The sequence below is a fragment of the Sebastes umbrosus genome, chromosome 2 (genome assembly GCF_015220745.1).
Source record: "Sebastes umbrosus isolate fSebUmb1 chromosome 2, fSebUmb1.pri, whole genome shotgun sequence".
NCBI lineage: Eukaryota > Metazoa > Chordata > Actinopteri > Perciformes > Sebastidae > Sebastes > Sebastes umbrosus.
In genome coordinates, this window is record NC_051270.1 from 2165480 (window position 1) to 2189765 (window position 24286).

General features: G+C 38.3%; 1 protein-coding gene across 1 annotated transcript in view; it reads right to left on the bottom strand.

The window, feature by feature from the left end:
* Positions 1 to 24286, bottom strand: part of LOC119502087 (CD82 antigen-like) — a 39900-nt gene that overhangs the window by 4055 nt on the left and 11559 nt on the right. The window contains exons 2-6 of the mRNA XM_037792947.1: positions 18907 to 18979; positions 16314 to 16386; positions 9054 to 9175; positions 5997 to 6071; positions 9 to 107 (exon numbers count right to left, since the gene is read on the bottom strand). Of these exons, the coding sequence (XP_037648875.1) occupies positions 9 to 107; positions 5997 to 6071; positions 9054 to 9175; positions 16314 to 16386; positions 18907 to 18969 (432 nt within the window). The 5' untranslated portion in view covers positions 18970 to 18979. The remainder of the gene's footprint in view (positions 1 to 8; positions 108 to 5996; positions 6072 to 9053; positions 9176 to 16313; positions 16387 to 18906; positions 18980 to 24286) is intronic.

Consider the following 24286-nt stretch of genomic DNA (forward strand, 5'->3'; position numbering starts at 1 on the left):
TAACTCACGTTCTTCTGGATGAAGTCCCAGGCCTGCTCCGTGGTCGAGTTGTTGCCGGGGTAACCGTCCAGCACCTTGGTGACGATCGTGGACATCTCCTCGTTTAACTGAAAGAAACCAGCTGTGATGTTAATAAAATATACGTCTTGTGATGCAAAATACAGAAAAGCTGCTGAAGTGAAGACGGCGTTTTATCTGCTGTTTATAGTTTGATTTAGTATTTAGTGTTTCTTCATGTTTATGATCCATGTTGGAGAGAATGTGTGTCTTTTGCTTTGGTTCTTTCTTTTTCTTTCTTGTGAATATTTGGATTTTATGACAGAATAAAACCAAACTATTTATCCTGTAGCTGCAGGACTGCAGAGTTTATTAATGTATATAAACAAAATGAGCAAAAATTAGTTGTAAAATTAATCATGTCTGGATAAAAACAGCTGTTCAAAGACACTCTATTGTCCAAATTCAGGGGAACAAAACGAGATGGAAACCTGCCCGGTGTTTGATCAAAAAAAAAAATCTGTTTGTTTAATATGTTTACCCACGATGAACATGCTGAGAGTTAGACGAGAAGATTGATACCACACTTATACATGAGAGTGGTGTCAATCTCCTCGTCTACCAATCTGCAAGAAAGCTCATACAATAATTGGGCTGCAACTAACAATTATTTATCATTATCGATTAATCTGCAGATTATTTTCTACATTAATGGATTAATTGTTTGGTTAAAATGTCAGAAAATAGAGAAAAATGTTTCTCAAAGTCCAAGGTGATGTCTTTAAATGTCCTGCTGTGTCAAAAACCCAAAAGATATTCAGTTTAAAGTGATATAAAACTGATACAAATGTCTGTATTTGAGAGGCTGAAAACAGCCTTTTCTGTCATTTTTGTTTGAAAAATGACTTTATTGATAAATCGATTATCAAAATAGATGCAGACTAAATTAGTCTTTGGACTTTGAGAAAACAGGATGTACATTTTTCACTATTTTCTGACATTTTGACCAAATGATTAATCAATTAATGTAGAAAATAATCTGCAGATTAATCAATAATGAAAATAATCGTTAGTTGCAGCCCAATTATTGTACCATTATTCGCTTTTTTTACTGTGGAACTGAGAGTATTGCTTTTCTAAACTCCGGGCGTAATTAGATGAATTAGTCCCCTCCCGTTTACTCCCTGAGCACTCACTTTTTCTAGTGGACTTATTAATTCACAAATTACTTTCTGATTTATTTATTTTCAATTTTTTCTTTCTGATTTATTTATTTTCTATTTTTCTATTTATATTAATTGCTATTTATTAATTTTTATAAAGCTTAATTTCCTGCAACCTTCAGTTTGACTTGACAAAGAGAGTAAGACGAGAAGATTGGTAGAGAGGTATCAATCTTCTCGTCTAACTCTCAGCAGGTTCATCGTGGGAAAACATATTAAACAAACAGCTTTTATTTTGAGCTGCAACGATTAGTCGACTAATTGATGCAGCTCTATGCAATAATTCAAAATGTTGAACTATTCCTTTAAGTTTAAGTCTTTTTAGCAAACAGGGACTCTTCTGGATATTGAACATTATTAAAAGCTTTAAACTCAGAGCCGTGTTTCACTTACATTCCTCAATAATCACAATTCTTTTTACATGTTTTTGGTTTGTCAAACATGAGCTGTGAATTCTTGCGGTGAAGAATTTGGCTTTCAGATCTGTGAAATCAGATTTGTACGAAACCCAGAAACATCACAATCAGGAGGCGAACACACGGCAGCGCCGTTTAACGGCTGAACTGATCCGACCAGACGCAGGAAACCGGAGAGTAATTGTTGCTAAATCTTTTCTCCAAGAATGTTGAGACATTGAAGGTCTCCAGTGAACACAGACGGGAAAAGAGAAGATATATATACGCTGCTTTTTTTCCCCCAAATAGAGGTCTTTTCCTTGAACCACTATTTGGCAGAGAAGCACGGCGGCTGAATAGAAGTCCAACAAATGTTCAGATACAATAAACAGAAGTCTGTCTGGATTCCTCCTCTCTGTAGCGTTTCTGTCTGTTCAGATGATTTATGCATCAGGATCAGCGAGGACAAACTGCTGCTCCAACTCTGAGGTTTTCTCTCTTTTGCTTCAGCAAATCATGAAAGTGCACATCATTATTTCATGTTTGTAGATGAAACTACTCCCTGTGCAACTGTCGACCGGGGCGGACTGTCCTCAGTGCGCCCAGAACGTACAAACCAAACTCTGGCTCTAGAGAGAGACTTTCACGTTTTTGCGTCGGCCACCGTAGTTCTCCGAATCGCTCGGCACACAGAAGTTTCAGTTGGTTGCAATCTGCAACCTCACCACTAGATGCCGTCAAATCCTACACACTGTTCCTTTAAGTGATGGTTTATTTACTGCATTTTTATTTCCTTTGTTGCATTTGCGGCAATTTACAACTTATCACTGCCCTGTAACTGTATTTCTGGTCTATTCCAATTTAATTTAAGTTTATTTAATGTATTTTATTTAATTTTTTCTAATTTTTTAAATGTTTTTTTTTCTATTTTAATTGATTTTATTCAGTTTTTTTATTGCTTATTTTGTTTTTTTTATGTTAAACAGGACCTATTAGGCTTATTTTCCGGTGCATTCTTGCATTCTTGCAATTTCTCAAGCTAAAAAGCCAAAATGTCTCTGGTTCCAACTTCTCAAACGTGAATATTTATTGCTTTTTCTTTGTCTTCTATGATAATAAACTGAATATCTTTGGGTCAGGCAAAACGAAGAAACTGTGACGGGTAACTATTCCGAGAAAATAATCCACACATTAATCAATAATGAAACTAATCATTAGCTGCAGGTCTTTAAGACTACAGTGTGTAACAGTGTAATGTTGTATTCACATCAACTATTGGAGAGATTTACATGTTAATGAGTTTGCATTTACAAAACATCACTTAAAGTTGGGTTAAATGTAACTTCAACGTGAGTCTTTGTGTACGTGACGCGTCCGTTTGTTTACTTGTTTACATTTTGAGAGACTTCCGTTTTATCGTCGAAGCTTTTAGAGTTTTTTTCCGGTTGTAATTACAACCTGCGTGTGGACATAAACGCTACTTAGGAGCTGGAAACTGGTGATTACGGTAACTCATGTGATGTGAACGCAGTATTAAAGTCGGAGAAACACAGATGTTTTGCATTGGAGTTAATTACTGGAGCGTCCATATAAATATCTGAGGCTGTGTTTGACCTGAACAGTGAGCTGCTGCTGCTGTACAGTAACTATGTACTTAAAGTAAATATAACTCAGTTACTCAGTCAGAGGCCGACAGAACACAGCTCACTGGTACATGAACCGATCAGTCGATCTCTCGACCAGTCACATCATGATCGGTTGTAACTCGTCATCATGTGTTGTTGTTGTTGTTGTTATAGATACAAAAGAGACAAATGCATCAGAGTTTGTTTGTGTCTCATTCTCTTTAAAGGAGGAAGAGGCTGTAAAGAGTTCAATAAATGATAACACTTTATAACAACCATCATTTATAAATGGTAAATGGACAGTTAATTCAACTTAGTTAAAGGTCCCATATTGTAAAAAGTGACATTTTCATGTCTTTCATATTATAAAGCAGGTTTAAGTGCTTTATAAATACCGTGAAAGTATCGAAGCGCTCAATGTACAGAGAAATACACACAGCCCATATTCAGAAACTGTGCTTTTGAAACAACCCGTCAGGATTTCTGTCCATTTGTGATGTCACAAATATACAATTATATAGATCATTACACGGTTTTTAAACACAAACATTCTAAATGTGTCCCAGTTTATTTCCTGTTGCAGTGTATGTAAATAACATCAGCTGACAGGAAGTAAACATGGACCCAAACTGTTGCCTAGCAACGCAATTCCGTTGCTATTCCGTTACAGTTAACATATAGTGAATAAAATGTTATAATGTGTGCAACAATAAACTGATAATAAATAGTTTATTAATGTAATCAGAATGTAATTGTTATCGTCTCTTATCAGCCTTATCTTATCTCTTATACAATAAATCATTTATAAACTAATTAGTTCATATAACACAAACTAATGATAATAATAATAATTTAATGCTTAACATAGACATAATAATGATAAAATAACATTACATAGCATTACCAATAATTAGTAATCATTATTAATTATCATTTAATTGTTTATTAACGGTAACATTTCTATCAACAAAGTTTAATTAACTATTAATTTACCGTATATAAATGATGGTTATTATAAAGTGTTACCCACTAAATAGTTGCTCCTGTTATTTGTTGGTTATGAGAGAAACTGGTGAGGCAACGAGCTGCAACACGTTGAAGTTGTTCTGTTTACGACACGTGTTGCTGGAGGACTTTTTCCTTCTCTTTGCATTTTATCACAACGGGGCTCAGCGGTCATCTGGTCAACTTTTTGTAGAAGTCCCGAGGTCGAGGTGTAAGCTGTGGGGTGATCGCTGCTCCTAAACTCTGGAACAAGTTCCCCCTGATATATACGCACTATATCACTGACCTAGTACTCTTTAAATATAAGCTCAAGACTTTTTTATTTAGATTGGCTTTTAATACCTAGTAGCGCTGTGACATTTTCCCTCTGCTTTTTAATGTACCTTTTTATGATTTTATCATATAATAAAAACAATAATAATAATAATAATAATAATAATAATAATAATAATAAAAATAATAATAATAAAAATAATAATAATAATAATAATAATAATAATAATAATAATAATAATAATATAATAGTCGTGTATCACAGCTGTCACCCTGCACTATATTCAGTTTTAACAGTTTTCTTCTTCATCTTGTATTTTTATATCTGGTATATTTTTTTGTACAACTAACTTTTTTTACTGCCTTTTTACTAACATGTTTTGCACTATGGAACTGTGATGCTGGAAACTTGAATTTCCCTCGGGCTTAATAAAGTTACTATCTATCTATCTATCTATATGTTGTGTTTTTATTCCTGTTATTTCTTGATGTTAATGTAAAGCACTTTGGGTACCTTTTGGTTGTTTGTAAAGGGCTAGACAAATAAATGTTGATTGATTAAAATACAGCACTTTAGACAGACATAGACGGGTGATTTATGTGTACAGGATCTGTAACTTGTTTTATGGAAGTATGTTTGTTGCTAAGTGTCAATAAAAACATAATTAAAACTTTGAGAGGCAGATAAATGAAAGTAGACGGATAAGAATGCAGTTCTTGTTGTTAGTAACTGAATGTTAATCTCTGATAAACATGTCTGGTTGAACGGCTCCTCCTTTGGACAGTTTCCAACAGGACAGAGTGTTATATAATACTTATTATAAACATTTGACTTTGACATTAATTTGGTTTAAAGTTTATAAAAGATAAAATGAAAGGAATGAAAATTCTGTGGTTGACTGAACTTGCCGTTTGGTTTACGTCTCTCGTGTGTGAAATGTTTTATGTTTAAGTCTGTTATTTGTGTTTTTATGTGAGAAACTTTTAAGCTGCCATTTAAAAGAGTTAAAAGAAAAAAGAAAAGCTCCTAAAAAGCTCCTTCAGAGTAACTCTACTCTCTTTCTGCTGCTCTTCCTGTTTCTCTATAAACCGTCTCAGATTAAAACAGCAGAGGGCGACGCAGCGCTGAACGCCGTCGGCTTTAATTTGCTGGTGTCACATCGACCATATGTCGCCTCATCATCAGACTCTGAGCTCTCGGATACAGTGGGACACTTTGTTGGAGGAGTAGAATTAGTTTCTATTCGTAGCACATGTTGTTTCTATGTTGCAGCACATAGTTGAGCTTGTTATGACACATCGAGGGTGTGAACACGACCCCGTCAGTAGACAGAGGACGGAGGTGTGCTGCAACACATTCCTTTAGTGAGAATCATCTGTTAACATTCGCCTTCCAGGTGAGACGAACTAAACAACACAGAACAGAATAACACTCCCATGATGCCCTCTGGTAATGAGGAGGAAGTGACATCACTCACCACGTCCTTCTGGAAGTAGATGAGAGCGCCGGCGGCCACCTGAGCGAGGAGGATCAGCAGGAGGCAGGTGAAGTACTGAGGAGACAGATGTTGAACTCATCAGAACTAAAAACATCTGGAGCTGAGTTAAAATGTTAGAAGATGTTGAGCTGAGTGGAGACGCAGCAGCATCCCAGTAAAACCAGTAAGATCAGGAAAAAGATCTTATAGTCCAAACCAACAATAACTGGATCTACTATTAGGATCCTAACTTTAAACCCCATAATTAACATTCTGGAGGCATCACCCCCTTCCTTTATTCTTATTTAATTATTTTAGAATTTATGTTTTGTTTTTGTATTTCTTGTATTTTATTTATTTATTTATTTATTCAACTATTTATTTATCTATGTATTTGTTTATCTATTTATTCAATTATTTATTTATCTGTTTATTTATTTATTTATGTATTTATCTATTTATTTATCCATCTATTTATCCATCTATCTATTTATTTATTTATTTGTTTGTTTATCTATTTATTCAACTATTTATTTATTTATTTATTTATCTATCTATCTATTTATTTATTTATCTATTTGTTTATCTATTTATTTATTTATCTATTTACTTTATTTATTTATTTGTTTAATTTATTTATTAATATTTATTTTCCTCCTCGTTTAATCAATTTAATTCCTCCCTCTTTTAAGTGTTGTTGCCTACTTTCATTATTATTGCTATTATTTCTTTTCCCTGCTACACTATTTCCTTATCAGTATTATTGTTAGAATTAATTAATCAAACCAGCAATTATTATTCTAACTGCCAAAGAAGACAATGTTGTTAACATTTGTGTCATATTTCTGATTGGCATGTTAAAAAATATTTATTAATAAATAAATAAATAAAAAATACATGTACCTACTAACAAGTATTGCTGAAAATAGTCTCCAACAAATGCACTATTTCCTCCTGTTTGTTTGATTAAAAACTAGAGACCAGTTTGTTCGTTCGTTAGCACGATTACGTAAAAAAACTACAGGCTGATTTTGGGAAATGGGTTCTTCCTCGGCCCATCCTGCACCCTTCCACCAAGCTTCATGAAAAACGGCCGGTAGTTTTTCTGTAATCTTGCTGACAAACAAACAAACAAACCAATAAACAAACTGAAACTAAAACCTAACCTCCTTGGCGGAGGTAATAACACCAGCCTTATCTGTCTAAAGTAGAGAGATAAGACGTGGTGGAAGAATGTAGCATGGGGTCAAGGAAGAAGCCATTAAATGTCGGAGCAGATCCAGATCACGGGACGGATACACACATTTTTTCATTTATTGGTGGAGGTCTGTGCTCTCTGAGTGCTCCTCTAGTCTGTCTGTGTATTTATACATTAATGAGTGACCTACAGTCCTGATCCAGACCATCACCATCGCCATCGCTCCCAGAGCTCAGACCGTTCAGGGCGCTTTCACAAGCCAACATTTAGTCAGTTTTAATTGGATGGAAGTGGAAGTCATAATCTTCGTTCTATGAACATTTTGCAATTTGTTGTTCCCAAAGTACGAACTGAATTGGGAAGGAAAGCTTTTAGTGCTACTGCTAAGGAATAATTTACAATCTGATCTTCAACTTCAAAACGTAGTGACCTTGAATGAGTTTAAAGTGAAATCGCTGCAGTCCAGCTCGTCTGTGTGAAAGTGTTTTTTATGAGCAAGTTTTATAATGTTAATTTATGTGTTATCTGTCACTTTTACTATAACTGTGTTGCTACTATCTTGGCCAGGCCTCCCTTGTAAAAGAGATCTTTGATCTCAATGGGAACAAATCAACCGGTCCACCTCTCGCAGGCAGTCTCTCGACTCCAAGCGAACCAAAACGCAGGCTGCCTGTGCAGGTATTTGTTGAGATGGACACCGGTAAACAACGGTTAACATGAGTGGGAGAGAAGTCTGATGTTTGCTTGACATCTGGGCCGAAAAGAACAAACAGAATATGTTAAATAAAGTCTGCAAAAAATAGTGACGTTTATAAAGTAATAAACTGGAGGAGAAAGGATTCATTCAAAGTGAAAACACTTCAACAGCAATATATCAAAGTCCACGATTCCCTGCATAGAAGTGGCAGCTCTCGAGATGAAAAAGACCAATTCGCTCCTTCGTTTACGCCCCTTTGCTCGTTATGTTTTTTATTCGGTCCGCTTTAATTTGAGCAATGTGAAACCAGACTAAACAGAAAACGAACCAAAGGTATCAATTTAACTGTGATTCAGACTTCTAGACAAGCGGACTATGTCTTCTGAAAGCCCTCAGTCACTCACACATTTGTTAAAGGAAGAAAAAGTTCTTGATATTAAGTTAAATTTATGACTTTTTTAAGTCAGAACGAATCATTAATTCCAATTTTGCAATAAAATGCACTTCTATTCCTATTTGGAGTGGATTTTTCATTAATTGTGGATGTTTTCAGGATGTACTTCTTTACACTAACCGGAAGGGAAAATGTTGAGTTGTTGTTATCTATAGGTTACTATGCAATGGTTTTACTGGTCCGGCCCACTGGACATCAAACTGGACTGTACGTGGCCCCTGAACTAAAATGAGTTTGACACTCATCAGAACCATCAGATCAAATTTTAATGAGCTCTCTGTTTCACTTTTCTACACTTATCTCTTCTGTTTCTGGTGTTTTGCTGTGCAGCAGTTTGTAACCACAACTTAGAAAACACCGACTTCCTGGTGAATGATCTCTTTTTACCCAGCAGACTTTAACCTTTCTGTGCACACTATACACAGTTTACCTTTCTAAAACATGAAAACATAATGTAGCAGACAAGTAACAAGTTAGTGCACAAATTGCTTTTGTCTCCTTCAGAGTCCACGGGAGTATTTAAGGCTTCATGTGATGAAGCAGAGAGCTGCTGTTGGTCCTTTAGGAGACGTTTGTCCAGATATTTAACGTTCACAGTAAATCCTCTACTCGTCGTAGCACGGCTGCATTATTCATCATCATGTTTAAATGATCAGGCCGTACATACACATACTGTATACACATCCATACAGACAGACGGTCACTCACCAGGCCGAGCAGACAGCGGATCTCATAAATGGCCCCCAAGCAGCCGAGGAAGGCCATGAGCATGGAGAAAGCTCCGACGCCAATCAGGATGTAGCACGCCACCTTTACAGCCGTGGAGTTACCTGAAGAGGACAGATCAGGAAACACATGTTATCACAACTTTAAGAATATATTATATTAGGGCTGTCAATTGATTAAAATAGTTAATCACACATTTTTTATCTGTTCAAAATGTACCTTAAAGGGAGATTTGTCAAGTATTTAATACTCTTATCAACATGGGAGTGGACAAATATGCTGCTTTATGTAAATGTATGTATATATTTATTATTGTAAATCAATTAACAACACAAAACAATAACAGATATTGTCCAGAAACCCTCACAGGTACTGCATTTAGCATAAAACAATATGCTCCAATCATAACATGGCAAACTGCAGCCCAACAGGCAACAACAGCTGTCAGTGTGCTGACTTGACTATGACTTGCCCCAAACTGCATGTGATTATCATAAAGTGGGCATGTCTGTAAAGGGGAGACTCGTGGGTACCCATAGAACCCATTTACATTCACACATCTGGAGGTCAGAGGTCAAGGGACCCCTTTGAAAATGGACATGACAGTTTTTTCCCTCGCAAAAATGTAGCGTAAGTTTGGAGCGTTATTTAACCTCCTTCATGACGAGCTAGTTTGACATGGTTGGTACCGATGGATTCATCAGGTTTTCTAGTTTCATATGATGCCAGTCTCTTCACTCTAGGATGCTGTCCAAGCTATGTTTCATCTTGGACAATGTCTCCCACCCACTTCATGCTGTGCTGCTCAAACACAGGCGTCTCATTCCAGCGAGATGCACCACAGGAAGTCGTTCCTGCCCGCGGCCATTGAGCTTTACAACTCCTCCCTCTCAGAGCGTCACACACTCACAGTCAGTAGACTGGACCTGGACTCATCAGCTGCTACCACCCCTCATAACTAAATACTTCTGAGGTTTAACATAATGTCACCTCACTCTGTCGTCTATAAAATGCATTTTTTTCCGTCACACAGAACTCTACAACAAACAACACAAAATCTGAAACAGTTTTATGTTTCACCGAAATGTATTTTGAGAGAATTTCTTTCGTCTCTGAACTCAACAAACTGGTGGAAACTGAAACCAGACGCCGATGCAGCAACACGTGTGATCATCACAAAATGAATGAAATGAGAAGCAGCAGTGCGGCTGCAGCAGCAGCAGCGCTCCACTTATGGCGAGTGATCAGCGTCCAACGTAACGCAGGAAGCTAAAAATAAGCCCTCAGAGCTCAGGTTGGGATTCAGGGAAAACGATGACTCATCAAGAACGGAGAGAGAAACGGAGAGTTTCTTTTGGTTCAAGAGACAGAAAAAAGACGGAATCACAGGATCTGATCCAGCTGTGGTGAACGATTAGAGACACACTGCAGCGTGGTGATGTCGACCACGGTTACAAAGACCGGACCCCCCCATCTCCTCTCCTCGCTGAGTCTTCATGGCCTCAAGGACTCATGGGATACCCCCGGGGGATCAGTGAACCAGGGCACGCTGCTCCAAACCAAGACAAAGAGAAACGAGGAGAGTTTGTGATGGAAAATGAGGCTATGGAGGAGGAGGAGGAGGAGGAGGAGGAGGAGGGGGGGGACAGGAAATGAAAACCTGCTCTCAGATAGTGTGCACGTTTTCAGGGTCGACCTGCAGAGACTCTACCTGTACAGCTCTTGACCCCAGTTTATATTAATCCTCACCAAACTGAAGCAGAGCCACTTTCAGAATCAGATCTCCTGTTAAAAATCATCATTTAATTGGACTTCAGAGATTTTAAAACAGATAAAATCCACTAATTATCAAAAGCATGATTTAAATCAATATCAGGATATGAAACACTTTATATTTATCACAATATAACAAATGTAACTAAGTACATTCACTACTGTCAGTACTGTCCTTTAGTACAATTCAGTATTTACATTCTCTGCTTTATACTTCTACTCTACTACATCTCAGTGGGAAGTATTGTACTTTTTACTCCACTACATTTATTTACTTAGTTACTTTTTATATATAAAAACATGATATCCTTTCTAAAATAGTTAATCGAGATTAATAACACATTTTTGTATCTGTTCTAAATGTACCTTAAAGGGAGATTTGTCAAGTATTTAATCCTCTTATCATCATGGGAGTGGACACATATGCTGCTTTATATAAATGTATGTATATATTTATTATTGTAAATCAACTAACAACACAAAACAATGACAGATATTGTCCAGAAACCCTCACAGGTACTGCATTTAGCATAAAACAATATGCTCCAATCATAACATGGCAAACTGCAGCCCAACAGGCAACAACAGCTGTCAGTGTGTCAGTGTGCTGACTTGACTATGACTTGCCCCAAACTGCATGTGATTATCATAAAGTGGGCATGTCTGTAAAGGGGAGACTCGTGGGTACCCATAGAACCCATTTACATTCACACATCTGGAGGTCAGAGGTCAAGGGACCCCTTTGAACATGACCATGACAGTTTTTCCTCGCCAACATTTAGCGTAAGTTTGGAGCGTTATTTAACCTCCTTCATGACGAGCTAGTATGACATGGTTGGTACCGATGGATTCATCAGGGTTTTTAGTTTCATATGATGCCAGTATCTTCACTCTTTGCGTTGGTGTTAAAGTCAAAGTCCAGATGCAAGACTTTTTTATTTTGTCGAGTCTAAAGTCATCAAATTTGTGTATTGAGACTGTAGTAGCATAAATAAAGTACAAGTACCTCAAAATTGTACTTAAGTACATGTACTTCGTTACAGATTATGGGATGTCTCAGTCAAAGTGTCCCCGAGGTCTCCCTCCTCAACGTGGAGGTTTTGTTTACAACCCGTCTGAGTTGTAATGAACCAGATCCATCCCATAATACGGGATGATATCAGACGGCAGAAATGACGTTCTGATTTCTGACTCAGCTCGCGTCTTTGTCCAATCAGGTTCCAGCAGCACCCTCCGACCTCGCCGTGGTCATCAGTGACGACGTCCCGCCGAGCATCAATACGTCTCATTGATGAGAGGACACAAAGCTAAACTGTCCACTGTACTTTAATGTGTCGTATGACCACATCCACGTCCTCCATTAAAACCCCTGGACTCACGCTATCCGCCCGCCCGCCCGCCGTCCTCGCCGCTCGGACAGACCGGTGATGTAGTGTGTGTGTTTGTGTGTGTGTGTGTGTGTGTGTGTGTGTGTGTGGTGATGAGTAAGGCGGTGAGCGCACTGGGCTGATGTGATGCATGCTGATGCTGGACGGAGCAGAAAGAGCCCAGTGTCTGAGGGGAGGACACCTGCAGAGACGCCACGGACCACGGACAAATGTCCTCAGTGACGCTGGCTGGTCTGACAGCACACACACACACACACACACACACACAGTCTCTCTATTACACTGTCTCAATGTCTGTCTCTATATTTCTGCATCAACACTTCTTCAGTCGTCTCTGAGCCGTTCTGTCTCGCTGCTCGTCTCTTTCTTCTTCTTCTTCTTCTTCCCTCGCTGATAAACTCGTACTGTTACTATAGTTACTGTACTTCAGACAGAGTTAAAGGAATAGTTCAACATTTTGGGGGAAATCGTCGTTAAGTACAAAGCTGGAGTCAGTGTGCGTTGTTAGCCTAGCTTAGCATAAAGACTGGAAGCGGGGGGAAACCGTTAGCCTGGAGTTCAGAATACATCGATACCAACACGGGATCGGATTCCTCGAGGAATCAGACAAACAATCCTGCAGGTTCATCAGTATCTTCTTCAAGGCCTCCAGACGGGACTATTTACTTTTAACAGAGTACATTAACAGCGTGGTTTTAGTACTTTTACTTCAATAAAGGATCTGAATACTTCCTCCACCACTAGCCCTGGGCTTCTATCACGATACAGGTCATTTTATATATCTCGATATAAATATATATATATCACCATATAGCATGCTTTCTGGTAATTCAATATATTAATAAAATAGTAAATGAATGGATGAATGAATAAATAAATAAATAAATAGTCTATATAAAATAAGCACAATGTAAAGCCTATTTCTGTATACTCCTGTGTGAATTAAATACTTGAAAAATGAAAAGCAGCGTATTTTGAGACTTGCAAAATGAACATTTTAAGTGAAATTATACAGAAAAAATAAATAAATACAGGCCTAGCCTACATCACGATAGAAACGATACAGAAAAATATATGTGATGGACATTTTTATATCGTTTTGATGATATATATCGTCATATTGTCCAGCGCTATCCTATAAGAGTTTCTCTGAACACTGTGTCAGTAACAGGAGAGTAAACGAAGCCATGATGAGACGGAGGATGACGACGTAAAGACACCCAGAGACAGAGACAGAGAAAGAAAGAGAGAGATTTGTGGCTTAAAGGAATTTTCTTTTTTTAAACACAGATGTACAGAAATCTGTTGGACACTTGTGTTTAACTGAAGAGTCTCAACACACCAGTGAACACACACAGACCTCAACACCACCACATGTTGGCCTCTGGCCTTCAGCGGGGTCGCTGCGACTGATCAACAAGATGATGTTATTATCAGAGTCGGGATGCAGCTCAAGGCTTTAGAAACCAGATCCACCAGTTAATAATGATTACATTAAAAACACCAGCAGCAGCAGCAGCCTGTTAGAGACGAGTGAAGCAGCTGATTTAGTTGCCAGAGCTGAAGACAGAAGCAGGAGATATTTGGGTTGATCGGTCTCCAACAGATGAAGGTCGTCTGAGTGGATGATGTTATTCAGTCTCAGATCTCGAGTCTGAAACTGGTTATGACACATGAACGCAGCGCTTCTGTCTGTGTGGAGGACGCTAACTAACCCCAGCAGGATTCACTTTGCTTCCTCTTTTATACCGTAATCAGAAGAAATGCATCATTTAATAAAAACCTGAAACTTATTTGCTTCAACTATTCTTCCCTACAATATTTAAAACTGATCTGATGACCAAATATGTCCACATCTTGTTGTGTAGATCTGTTTTTATTGAATCTTAGTTGATTCGTCGACTAATCGTCCGTTTTGGTCTGAGTCGACTAAGATTTCTTTAGTTGATTAGTCCTTTTTTTATGCGTTTCTTCATGATGAATGACTTATTTCTAAGAAACTTCTGAGCATATCTCTGGTAAACATAAGATTTAAAGTGGTGATGATGTGTCGATTAAATCAACTAATCGATTAGTCGACGAAGAATATCTTTGGATGAGGACAGCCCAAGTAGCTTCACAATAAAAGCCTCCTGCTGGTTCATCGTTGAGAAGCTTTTAATGTGAAGCAGCAGAAGGAAATGTTCAGTTTGCATCAGCAGTGAGTTCAAACTGATCATTAAAGAGTACAAATAATATCTGATATCTGAAAGTATGAACAGGAAAGTAGGAGTGAAACTAAAACCAGAGATTCAGTTACAAGTTTCAAAAGAGACTTTTTAAAAACAGTTTTCTCTCTGGTCGGCCAACAACGCGTTGCTTCAAGATGATTTGAGGACAAAATTCAAAGCCATTTTTAAAAAGGGACTGTTTGTAATTTCTTACACGTATAAATCATTGCAGGTCGGTTTCCCATGCAGGCTCGCGTGTGGCTACGCTGTTCAGACTCAGACTCCAAGACAAACTACACGGAAACACCAAAACCAGTCTCTGTTGTACTCTGCTCCTCTGCCTGCCTTCACTCACACACCGCGCTCGTTCTCACTAATTCGCTCCACCTCTCACGTGCATGCTGCTCACTCCACACTGCAGAAGAGTTAGTTTAGCTCTGAGAATATCTAGTGAATGTACAGGGGACGTTTGTGCAGAAATAAATGCTGCAGCTCCTCCAGACCAACAGAGGTTTCCCGTGTCTTGTGAAGTGACGGGGCTCCGCAGAGAGAAACGTTATCGTCTCCGACCAAAACTCCGGTGTCTCCCCTGTTCCTTCCGGCCACAATCGGGAGGCTGAGGCGGGAAAAGCCAACACTAGGATCAGCATTGATTCATGGAGAGACCTTGGTCTGGTCAGCTAACATTACTGCCAAGCAGCTGAAATATAGAGTGATATTGTGCTTTTAGCTGACGTGTGTCTCCTCACTGTGTTGAGCGATGCTCCTTCATGTCTATGTAGAGCGAGCACAAGCGCGAGCAACAGGACGCTGACTTTAGTTGACTTAACGGCCACAGGTGTCGCTGTTAACAAGCAATTTCTGATTCTCACAAACAGTCCCTTTAAGTGTTTTGCTGAAAGTCTCAAGTGTTTTAAACTGCAGGTCAAGATGCAGGGATTTACACTATTTCAATGAAGGAGACGGAGCCAGCAGAGCGGCACCATCAGCCCGGTGAAACCAGATCACTCCGCTCATAATGTGATCGAAACTCGATAACAAAGATAGATATAGATCAACTTTAGATCAGTAAAACTGGTTTTCATGGAGAAGACTTTTTATGACTTTTACTTTCTGTTTTGCTCTCAAGTCTCTGATTGTTGTTGGAGCAGCTGTTAAAAACAGACTTTACTCGCTCTAAACCGGTCGATGGAAAAGCGTCTAATTCGCATTTATTTTTTGCAACATTTCAAAAGTTTGCTTAACATTTGTTTGACAGATGAACGGAAACAAGGCTCCAAAAATAACCGCTTCTACAGGATCTGTTGGACACATATCTTGGCAAAAGTGCTTAAACAGTGAAATCCTTTGCATACATCACGGTGTTTACTGGTGCAGCACAGTACCGGCGGCAGCCTACAACCAGGATGTGTTCATAGTTCATCACATTTTAACAGCTCAGACGAACAAATAATAAAATCTTTGAGGTGTTGAACGTCCGCCGCCTGTTTCTTCTTCTGCTTTCTCTCTTCGTCTCACACTCAAACACACAACATTTAAAGACACAAACACACACTGTGAGCCTGCAGACAGAGCTTGGCCTGTTTTCAGCCTCTTAATCATGACTTCATGTGTTGTGGCCTACATGCGCTCTACAAGTGGATTAATGTGAAACACTTTTGGCCATTAGTTTAGTTTTTATCCCATCATTAGTCGAAACAACAGAGACAGAAAACTGACTTCACTGGAGTCCTAATTAGAAGAAAAACATGAAAATAAAAAGAATCAGGTCATAAGAGGTAAACATGAGAAGGATTAATTCACGCTGCGTGGAAACTATCAACCATCATCAGGAGGAAAAAAACAACGTTAAATCAGAAACAGGAACTCACTGAGGACGACGATGAAGCTCTGATTGTCCAGCAGGAGCCACAGACCGAAGCCCATGATGACGGCGCCGCACAGCTGCAGGACAAACACACACACACACACACACACACATATATGAGAGAACATATCAACATACTGTAACAGATGAAGTTCAGGAGATTCAACATCACATTCAGCTCACTGTTTGGTTTCATACTGGGGTGATTTACTGGTACTGGTGAATCCCAGTTTGAGCTTCTTTTAATCAGACTTCTGCAGGATGCTCCAGATGAACCAACGTCATTAATGTTTACCAACTGCAGACCTTCAGAAGAAGAATTAGAGGACTGATGTCTCAGCAGGATTTGGAAAAACTAGTACATGCATTTATCTTCAGCCGACTTGACTACTGTAACGGCGTCTTTACCGGTCTTCCTAAAAAATCGATCAGACAGCTGCAGCTGATTCAGAACGTTGCTGCTAGAGTCCTCACTAAGACCAAGAAAGTGGATCACATCAGTCCAGTTCTGAAGTCTCTACACTGGCTGCCTGTCTCTCAGAGAATTGATTTCAAAATACTGCTGCTGGTTTACAAAGCACTAAATGGTTTAGGGCCAAAATACATTTCTGATCTTCTGCTGTGTTATGAACCATCCAGACCTCTCAGGTCATCTGGATCAGGTCTGCTTAGTGTCCCCAGAGTCAGAACTAAACATGCAGAAGCAGCATTCAGTTTTTATGCACCAAATATCTGGAACAAGCTCCCAGAAACCTGCAGGACCGCTCCAACTCTCACTTCTTTTAAAACAAAGCTTAAAACTTTCCTGTTTGCGGGTGCCTTTTATTCTGACACTGCACTATAACTTTTACTCTTTTGAGTTTTATGCAATTTTAGCTTCTATCCTAGCTTTTATTTTTAGCTTGTTTTTATTTTCTAATCTTTAATGTTTTAATGTTTTTATGTTTTTATAACTGTTTTAATTATTTCTTAATGTTCTTTTGCATTTTGTCGCAATGTTCTTGAATGTTTCTGTAAAGCACTTTGAATTGCCCTGTTGTTGAAATGTGCTATACAAATAAAGCTGCCTTGCCTTGCCTTGCCTTCAGCTATGGCATCTCACTGTGGCTGTTTTTGACCAAATATGTCCACATCCTGTTGTGTAGATCTGTTTTTATTGAATAACATAACAAACGTGGAATAAACACTGCATTTCCTGTTTAGTGCTTCATATTTGGGACGCAATGTGAGTGTTGTCTGATTATTTTTGTCAATCAAATTTAAAAAAATTACAGAAATGAGGAAATGTAACTTAATGATAATACATTTCTGTAAGTTCGAACCAAACGTAGCTCGGTTGGTGGAGGGAAGGAAGTGTGGGAATACAAACACACACACACACACACACACACACACGCAGTGTTTACGTGCTGCTAAGAAGATCTTAACTTCAGATCACAGATTTCAGAAGAAGAGAGGAAACGATAAAGTGTCACCGTGGTAACGAGGCCACAGACACGTCATCTGTACTGTAGTTAAAACTCAGAGACGCAGAAAGAGAAGAAGAATGAATGATTGACATCTCGTCTTCTCAAGCTGTCCACACAGAACTGCAGAAAGTAATCCCTACTGTCCGCTAGCAGACTCTGAAAGACTTTTAAAAGACTCTCACATCTAAAGACTGTAGTTGTTTCTCAGTGTCGAGAAAGGATCCTTCAACGGCTGAATTTAAAGGATACTATGTCATCGAATCCCGCCAAAGGACTGTTCCAATGGCGAGGAAACTCACTGGACTGTTCCAATGTGCGCTCTCTGAATGTTATGCGAAGGCGAATGCATGACCACCCTACTCTTCAAAGAAAGAAATACTCTCCAGTTCTGATAGTACTGATTCTATTGCAGATACGCTAACCTCCTCAGGAGCCGACATTGTTGTTTAGAACCAACAGTCGCCTCACACACACCTAAACCACGCCGGTAGCTGCCAGTAGCTCCTCACAGGACGCTGATTGGTCCGTTGTCTGGCTGGCCGGACACAAACTCATCACTTGAAGCCTGACAAGATGGATTTCCGTGTGATAGGTGATCCCATGATTCTTGTGACATCACGAGAATCCAGCTGTCCTGCAAGGTTAAACCAATCTCACTCCTCATGCCTAAACCTAACCAACTGAGGCAACGAGTACCTATCAGAGGCAGAGTAGGGCGGGTCATGACTTTGCCATCCTAGGAAAAGAAAATTAGCGTCTGACGTCTAACGTTAGCTACTGCAGTGTTCGCTATCAGCCTACGAGTTAACCGTACGTTTCAGCTGAAGATTTCTGGATTCAATCTTATAAATCAACACACACACACACACATGTGTAGGCTATGTATGAGAGAGAGGAGAGATGGAGCACTGCAACTATATTGATATGATTAAAGCTTCAGCTGAAACGTGCGGTTAGTAATTTTCATTATTACAAATGTCCGTGTGATTTGAAATAAATAAAACAAACAAGATGTGCATTGAGAACAGCTCTTTTACAATGTTTTAAAAAGGTGCATTTGTCCTTTAATAGCACATAATTATTATCATTATTATTATTATTAATAATTAGTGAAGATAAAATACTTACAAAGAAGATGAGGTTGAAGAGGAACAGGAAGTACTTGGTCGCTGTCAGGCAGCCTTTCCCCATGATGCTGGATCTGTAAACATCAGACAACAACAATATTAGTTATATATATATATAATATAATAATGTCATTTACACTAAAGGATTGTGTATCCAGCAGGATTGTGTCTCCAGATTTGCTTTGTGGATGAGCGTGACGTGAACAAGCGGTGACAGATGCTACAGAAGCACAGACCTCCGAGGATAAGCTGGCCTGCTCATGATCGGGGACCGGGGAGGGGGGGCTCAAAGGATTACACCCACAAAACCAGTACGGGCTACAATCACAACCTCAATCTGTGAGGGAGGACGGAGGTCATATAACCTCTGTGACCTGCTCTCTCTCTCTCTCGTCCTCATTGACCGACTCGATCTGTTGCTCAGCTCCAGATCTTTAAATCAATATATCAACATTATTACATTATTACCGTAATAACAGTAATATATGAGCTTTACAATCAGGGCAGATGAACGTCGTTGCATTCACACATTACAGATTTATGTGGTCATTACATTATTTTATCTCTTGAAGATTCAAGACGTCCAAGTATTTTTTAATATCTGCAGATTAGAAGTGAAATATTTAAGACATCTTCTCTCCTCGTAATCTCTTCAACAGAATAAAACCTAAATAACACAATGTAAGGAAACGATTGTCTTCTGTCGACTCTGAGCCTCTAACTCTGACGGTATACTGAACCGTTTCTTACATTTATAACGGAGGTAAACACTGGAGATCATTTATGGAGTTTCTGTCCAAGAAGAAGAAATATGTAGAAATATCTGCTGAGGTCTTAATTATCTGCTTATATAATGTAGTTATTATATTTTCCTTTTATTTGTGATTGTGTGCTCAGAAGCTGAGTGTTGTTAGACGGCCTCGGTGTGAGCGTTCTTGTCACCTTTTGTAGAAATATTTCGAAAAAATTCAATAAACACTGTAGATAAATACACGTAGTACAAAAAGGTAAAATGACTAATTTCCTTAGTTTATAAATTATTATTTATCAGAGATAGACGCTAATATTTTTAAGCTCACGGGCCACCAAGCCTGTAAATTGGGTGGCCCAAATGTAAACATGTAAAAACAATGTATTAAATAATTTAACACAACTTAACCCAGCCTTCCTGAACTGTGACGTTAACAGAATGAGAATATGTAATTATTTATTTAGATAGAAAACGTCTTTGTTCTCTCACAGTCTCACACACTACAAAACATACAGTCTAGATTTTTCGCATAAAAACACAATCCAAGTGAAATAAATAAAATAAATGATTGTATTTTTATTTAAATATTTACTTTGATTTGATTGGCATTAGTAGCTTTAATTATGTATTATATTTTAGTTATTATAGTTATCTATCTGACTAGAAAGCATTAATGTCCTCATTTCAACTTCACAAATCAGCCTCGTCCGTTGCGGCGCTTTCAAAGCGAGCGACGAGAATAAATAGAAACCGGGCGTCCGACAAACGTTCAGTCATATGCTGCACAAGGTTTGGACACTCCAACAGAAAACAATCAAACTGATTTTGACGCTGACGCGCGCTCATGTAAAATTCAGCTAAGACACGGACACTGTGATCTCATTTCAAGAGAGACCGGATAAAACTTGGTGGGACCACCTAAAGGGGATGTTTGGTGGCCACGGGCCAACGAACCATGGTTAATGTTGAACCAATTTCACTCTGTATCATTCATCTCACCAACAGAATTTTGTAATATAACATCAGCTGTCAATCGAAATATATTAAATTGTAATTAATCGCATGATTGTCCATTTTTAATCACGATTAATTGCAAATTAATCATTTTTTATCAGTTCAAAATGTACCTTAAAGGGAGTTTTATCAAGTATTTAATCCTCTTATCAACATGGGAGTGGACAAATATGCTGCTTTATGCAAATGTATGTATATATTTATTATTGTAAATCAATTAACAACACAAAACAATGACAGATATTGTCCAGAAACCCTCACAGGTACTGCATTTAGCATAAAACAATATGCTCCAATCATAACATGGCAAACTGCAGCCCAACAGGCAACAACAGCTGTCAGTGTGTCAGTGTGCTGACTTGACTATGACTTGACCCAAACTGCATGTGATTATCATAAAGTGGGCATGTCTGTAAAGGGGAGACTCGTGGGTACCCATAGAACCCATTCTCATTCACTGATCTGGAGGTCAGAGGTCAAGGGACCCCTTTGAAAATGGACAGGTTTTCTTCGCCAAAATTTAGCGTAAGTTTGGAGCGTTATTTATCCTCCTTATCGACAAGCTAGTATGACATGGTTGGTACCGATGGATTCATTAGGTTTTCTAGTTTCATATGATGCCAGTATCTTCACTCAAGACATAAGTGGCATTAAAATGTAATAATATTAATGATAAACTAAGAAAAATAGTAATTTAATGCCAAGCGGTGTCTGTGTGGTGGCTCATATTTACAGAACATCCAGCCTGACATGAACGCAGCATCTCTCTCTCTCTCTCTCTGGTTTTTCCACCTTCTCTTCACCTTCCTGTATCCTCCTCTCCTCCCCTCCTCTCCTCCCTCCCTCCGTACAGTAATGGCCTCTTACTGTCCAATAAATCTATGGAAATCTGGGTGAAATATGTCGGCCTGACTCGATGTTTCCTCCTGCAGTGAAGCCCTGTAGCGTGAGCACAGTGCCCGTGGATCCGACCCACATTCCCATCACTGTAAATGGGTTACTGTTACATGGCTGCCTCTGTGCCAGTTTAGAGAGTGTGTGTGTGTGTGTGTGTGTGTGTGTGTGTGTGTGTGTGTGTGTGTGTGTGTGTGTGTGTGTGTGTGTGTGTGTGGTGGGGGGGGGTCCTGCAGGGATGACAGAGGGAAGAGAATATGCAATGGGAAAAAGACATTTTGGCAAACGGGCGCAGCGAAGCCAGATGGAAGGTATTATAGACTCTAAACAGAGCAGGCTGAAGCTTTAACAAAGACCAGGTCGGCCCTGATGCACAGTGAGAGTCTGAAAGGAGAGACGCTGCGTTAGAAGACCCCAAATTACACTGAATTACAACTGTTTTTAAAACCTCAAACTTAGAGGGGGAAATTGCTGGGTAAAGATTTCACTACAGAAAAAGGATTAAAACAAAAAAGATGCATGAATGAAAAAGTAGAGGATGAGGATGGCAATATTCTATTTTTCTTATTGTCAACTAATCCTATAAAAAAGCTAAACAAAACTAACAACAACCCATCCAAATGTATCGCAAACCGACAAAAGAAAATGCGAATGAAAGCTTGTTTCTGTCCACAACCCGTATGTGAATGTTACGAGTTGGTCCATCAAGAGAAGCGGTAGCTGGCGCCAATTGTCCTATGGCACGACGGTATAACGGTACGACGGAGTATTAGGGACACATTGAGGGAAAAAAATAAAGCTGAGATTTCTAGAATAAAGTCATAATATTATAAAGTAGTAATTTTACGTGTTATTTTTCTTTTTTTCTCGTAATATTACGACTTTATTCTCGTAATATTACTTTTTTTCTCGTTAAGTTATGACTTTATACTCATACTATTACGACTTTTTTTCTCGTAAAGTTATGACTTTATTCTCGTAATATTCTGACTTTATTCTGTAAATCTCAGATGTTTTTTCCCTCAATGTGGCCCTAATACTCCGTAGTACATTGTCTCTTTGGCTCTCACTGCATTAGACTTATATACTATATACTTAGACTATAAACTGTGTTACCTTCATCACAATGATCAAATGTTTTGCGGCTCCAGACAGATTTATTATTATTATCTTTGCCTAAAATGTCTCTTTAGATAGTAAAGGTTGCCGACCCCTGCCTTAGCCTATTGTCATTGTTGTTTTTGGTCTTATTATTGGATTTACTGACAGTAGCCTAAGTAAATAAAACATATCAGCCTTACTTTAAATCACTGGTGCTTTAAGACTTGTGAACACGACATATTTAAGCACTTCTGGTTGGAATAAAAAAAAAGTTCCTGAACCAAAGACTTAGTTAAATTTAGAAATGCCACGGAGCCACTTTGTGCTGCAGCTGCTGTTTGAACAGAAACATCGTCTGCTTCAGGAATGCACACCATGTTTCAATTAATCTATCAGCCCAAAAGTTGTTGAATACGGCAAATTTTATAAATGTCTTTTAAATGAAACCATAGGGAGGTATACTATTCACGGCATCTCACACTCTAAAAACTGAGCAAAAAATGTGCAACAAGTCAAACAGAAATCATGCTTTCCTAATGATTCCCTGCAGAGATCTTTCAACGCGCTCTGCAGCACATTATGAAGGCGGCGACTGTCGTGATGAGACAAATGTTATTAAAATTATTCTGGCATCAAACAGAAGCGCCGCAGGTTCGATCTGCGCCGTCACGAGTTCTGACCCAGTTCACACAAACGCTGAAACGGGGTTGTCTGTCCAGTCTGACCCGTCCCAGTGGTCGGAGAGGGAACGAGTCCCAGTTACAGCACAGAGGTCACCATTGACCACTCGGTGGGTTGACGCAGCCAACAATTCACCAACACACACACACACACACACACAGACACACACATACAGACACACTGTTGGCTCACAATGACCAGAAAATACTTCAACACAAGAGACTGAGTTCTTCTTTACTGAGAGTCTCTCTCCTTTCTGAATCTTAATCTCTCAAAGCTAAAAGACGACATTCACACTGAGGGGCTTTTCAACCATAGACTGTATTTAAGAAGTGGACGTAGTCCATGATGTCTATGGAGGACGGAATCTGCCAAAAATAAATGAATAAATAAATAAATTACTCATTAAATAAATAAATATGTCATTACATGTGAAAAAATAATATTAAAAATAATATAGCCATTAATTAATTGATAAAATGTGACATAAATTGAAATTTAATTTGCTCCTCTATATATTTATCTTTGTATTAATTCCCTTATTTATTTATTTATTTACTCTTCTGCTTAATTTTCCCTTTTATTTATTTATGCATTTATTTTCATTATTTTTGTATTCATTTTTATTTATTTATTTATTCATGCATTTATTTACAATATATTTATTTATTTATTTATCCATTTATCTATTTATTCATTTATTTACAATTTCCCCTTTGCATTTCACCACTTATTTATTTCCCCAAAATCATATATTTCTGCATTCTTTGTAAAAAAGAAAATGTGTAAAGAAATGTACAATTAAAAGAATACAGAAATAAATACGTTTGGGGAAATAAATAATGGGTAAAATGCAAAGGGAAAATCGTGCAGAAATAAATAAATAAATGCATAAATAATACATTAAATTAAATTAAATAAATGTAAAAATAAATAAATA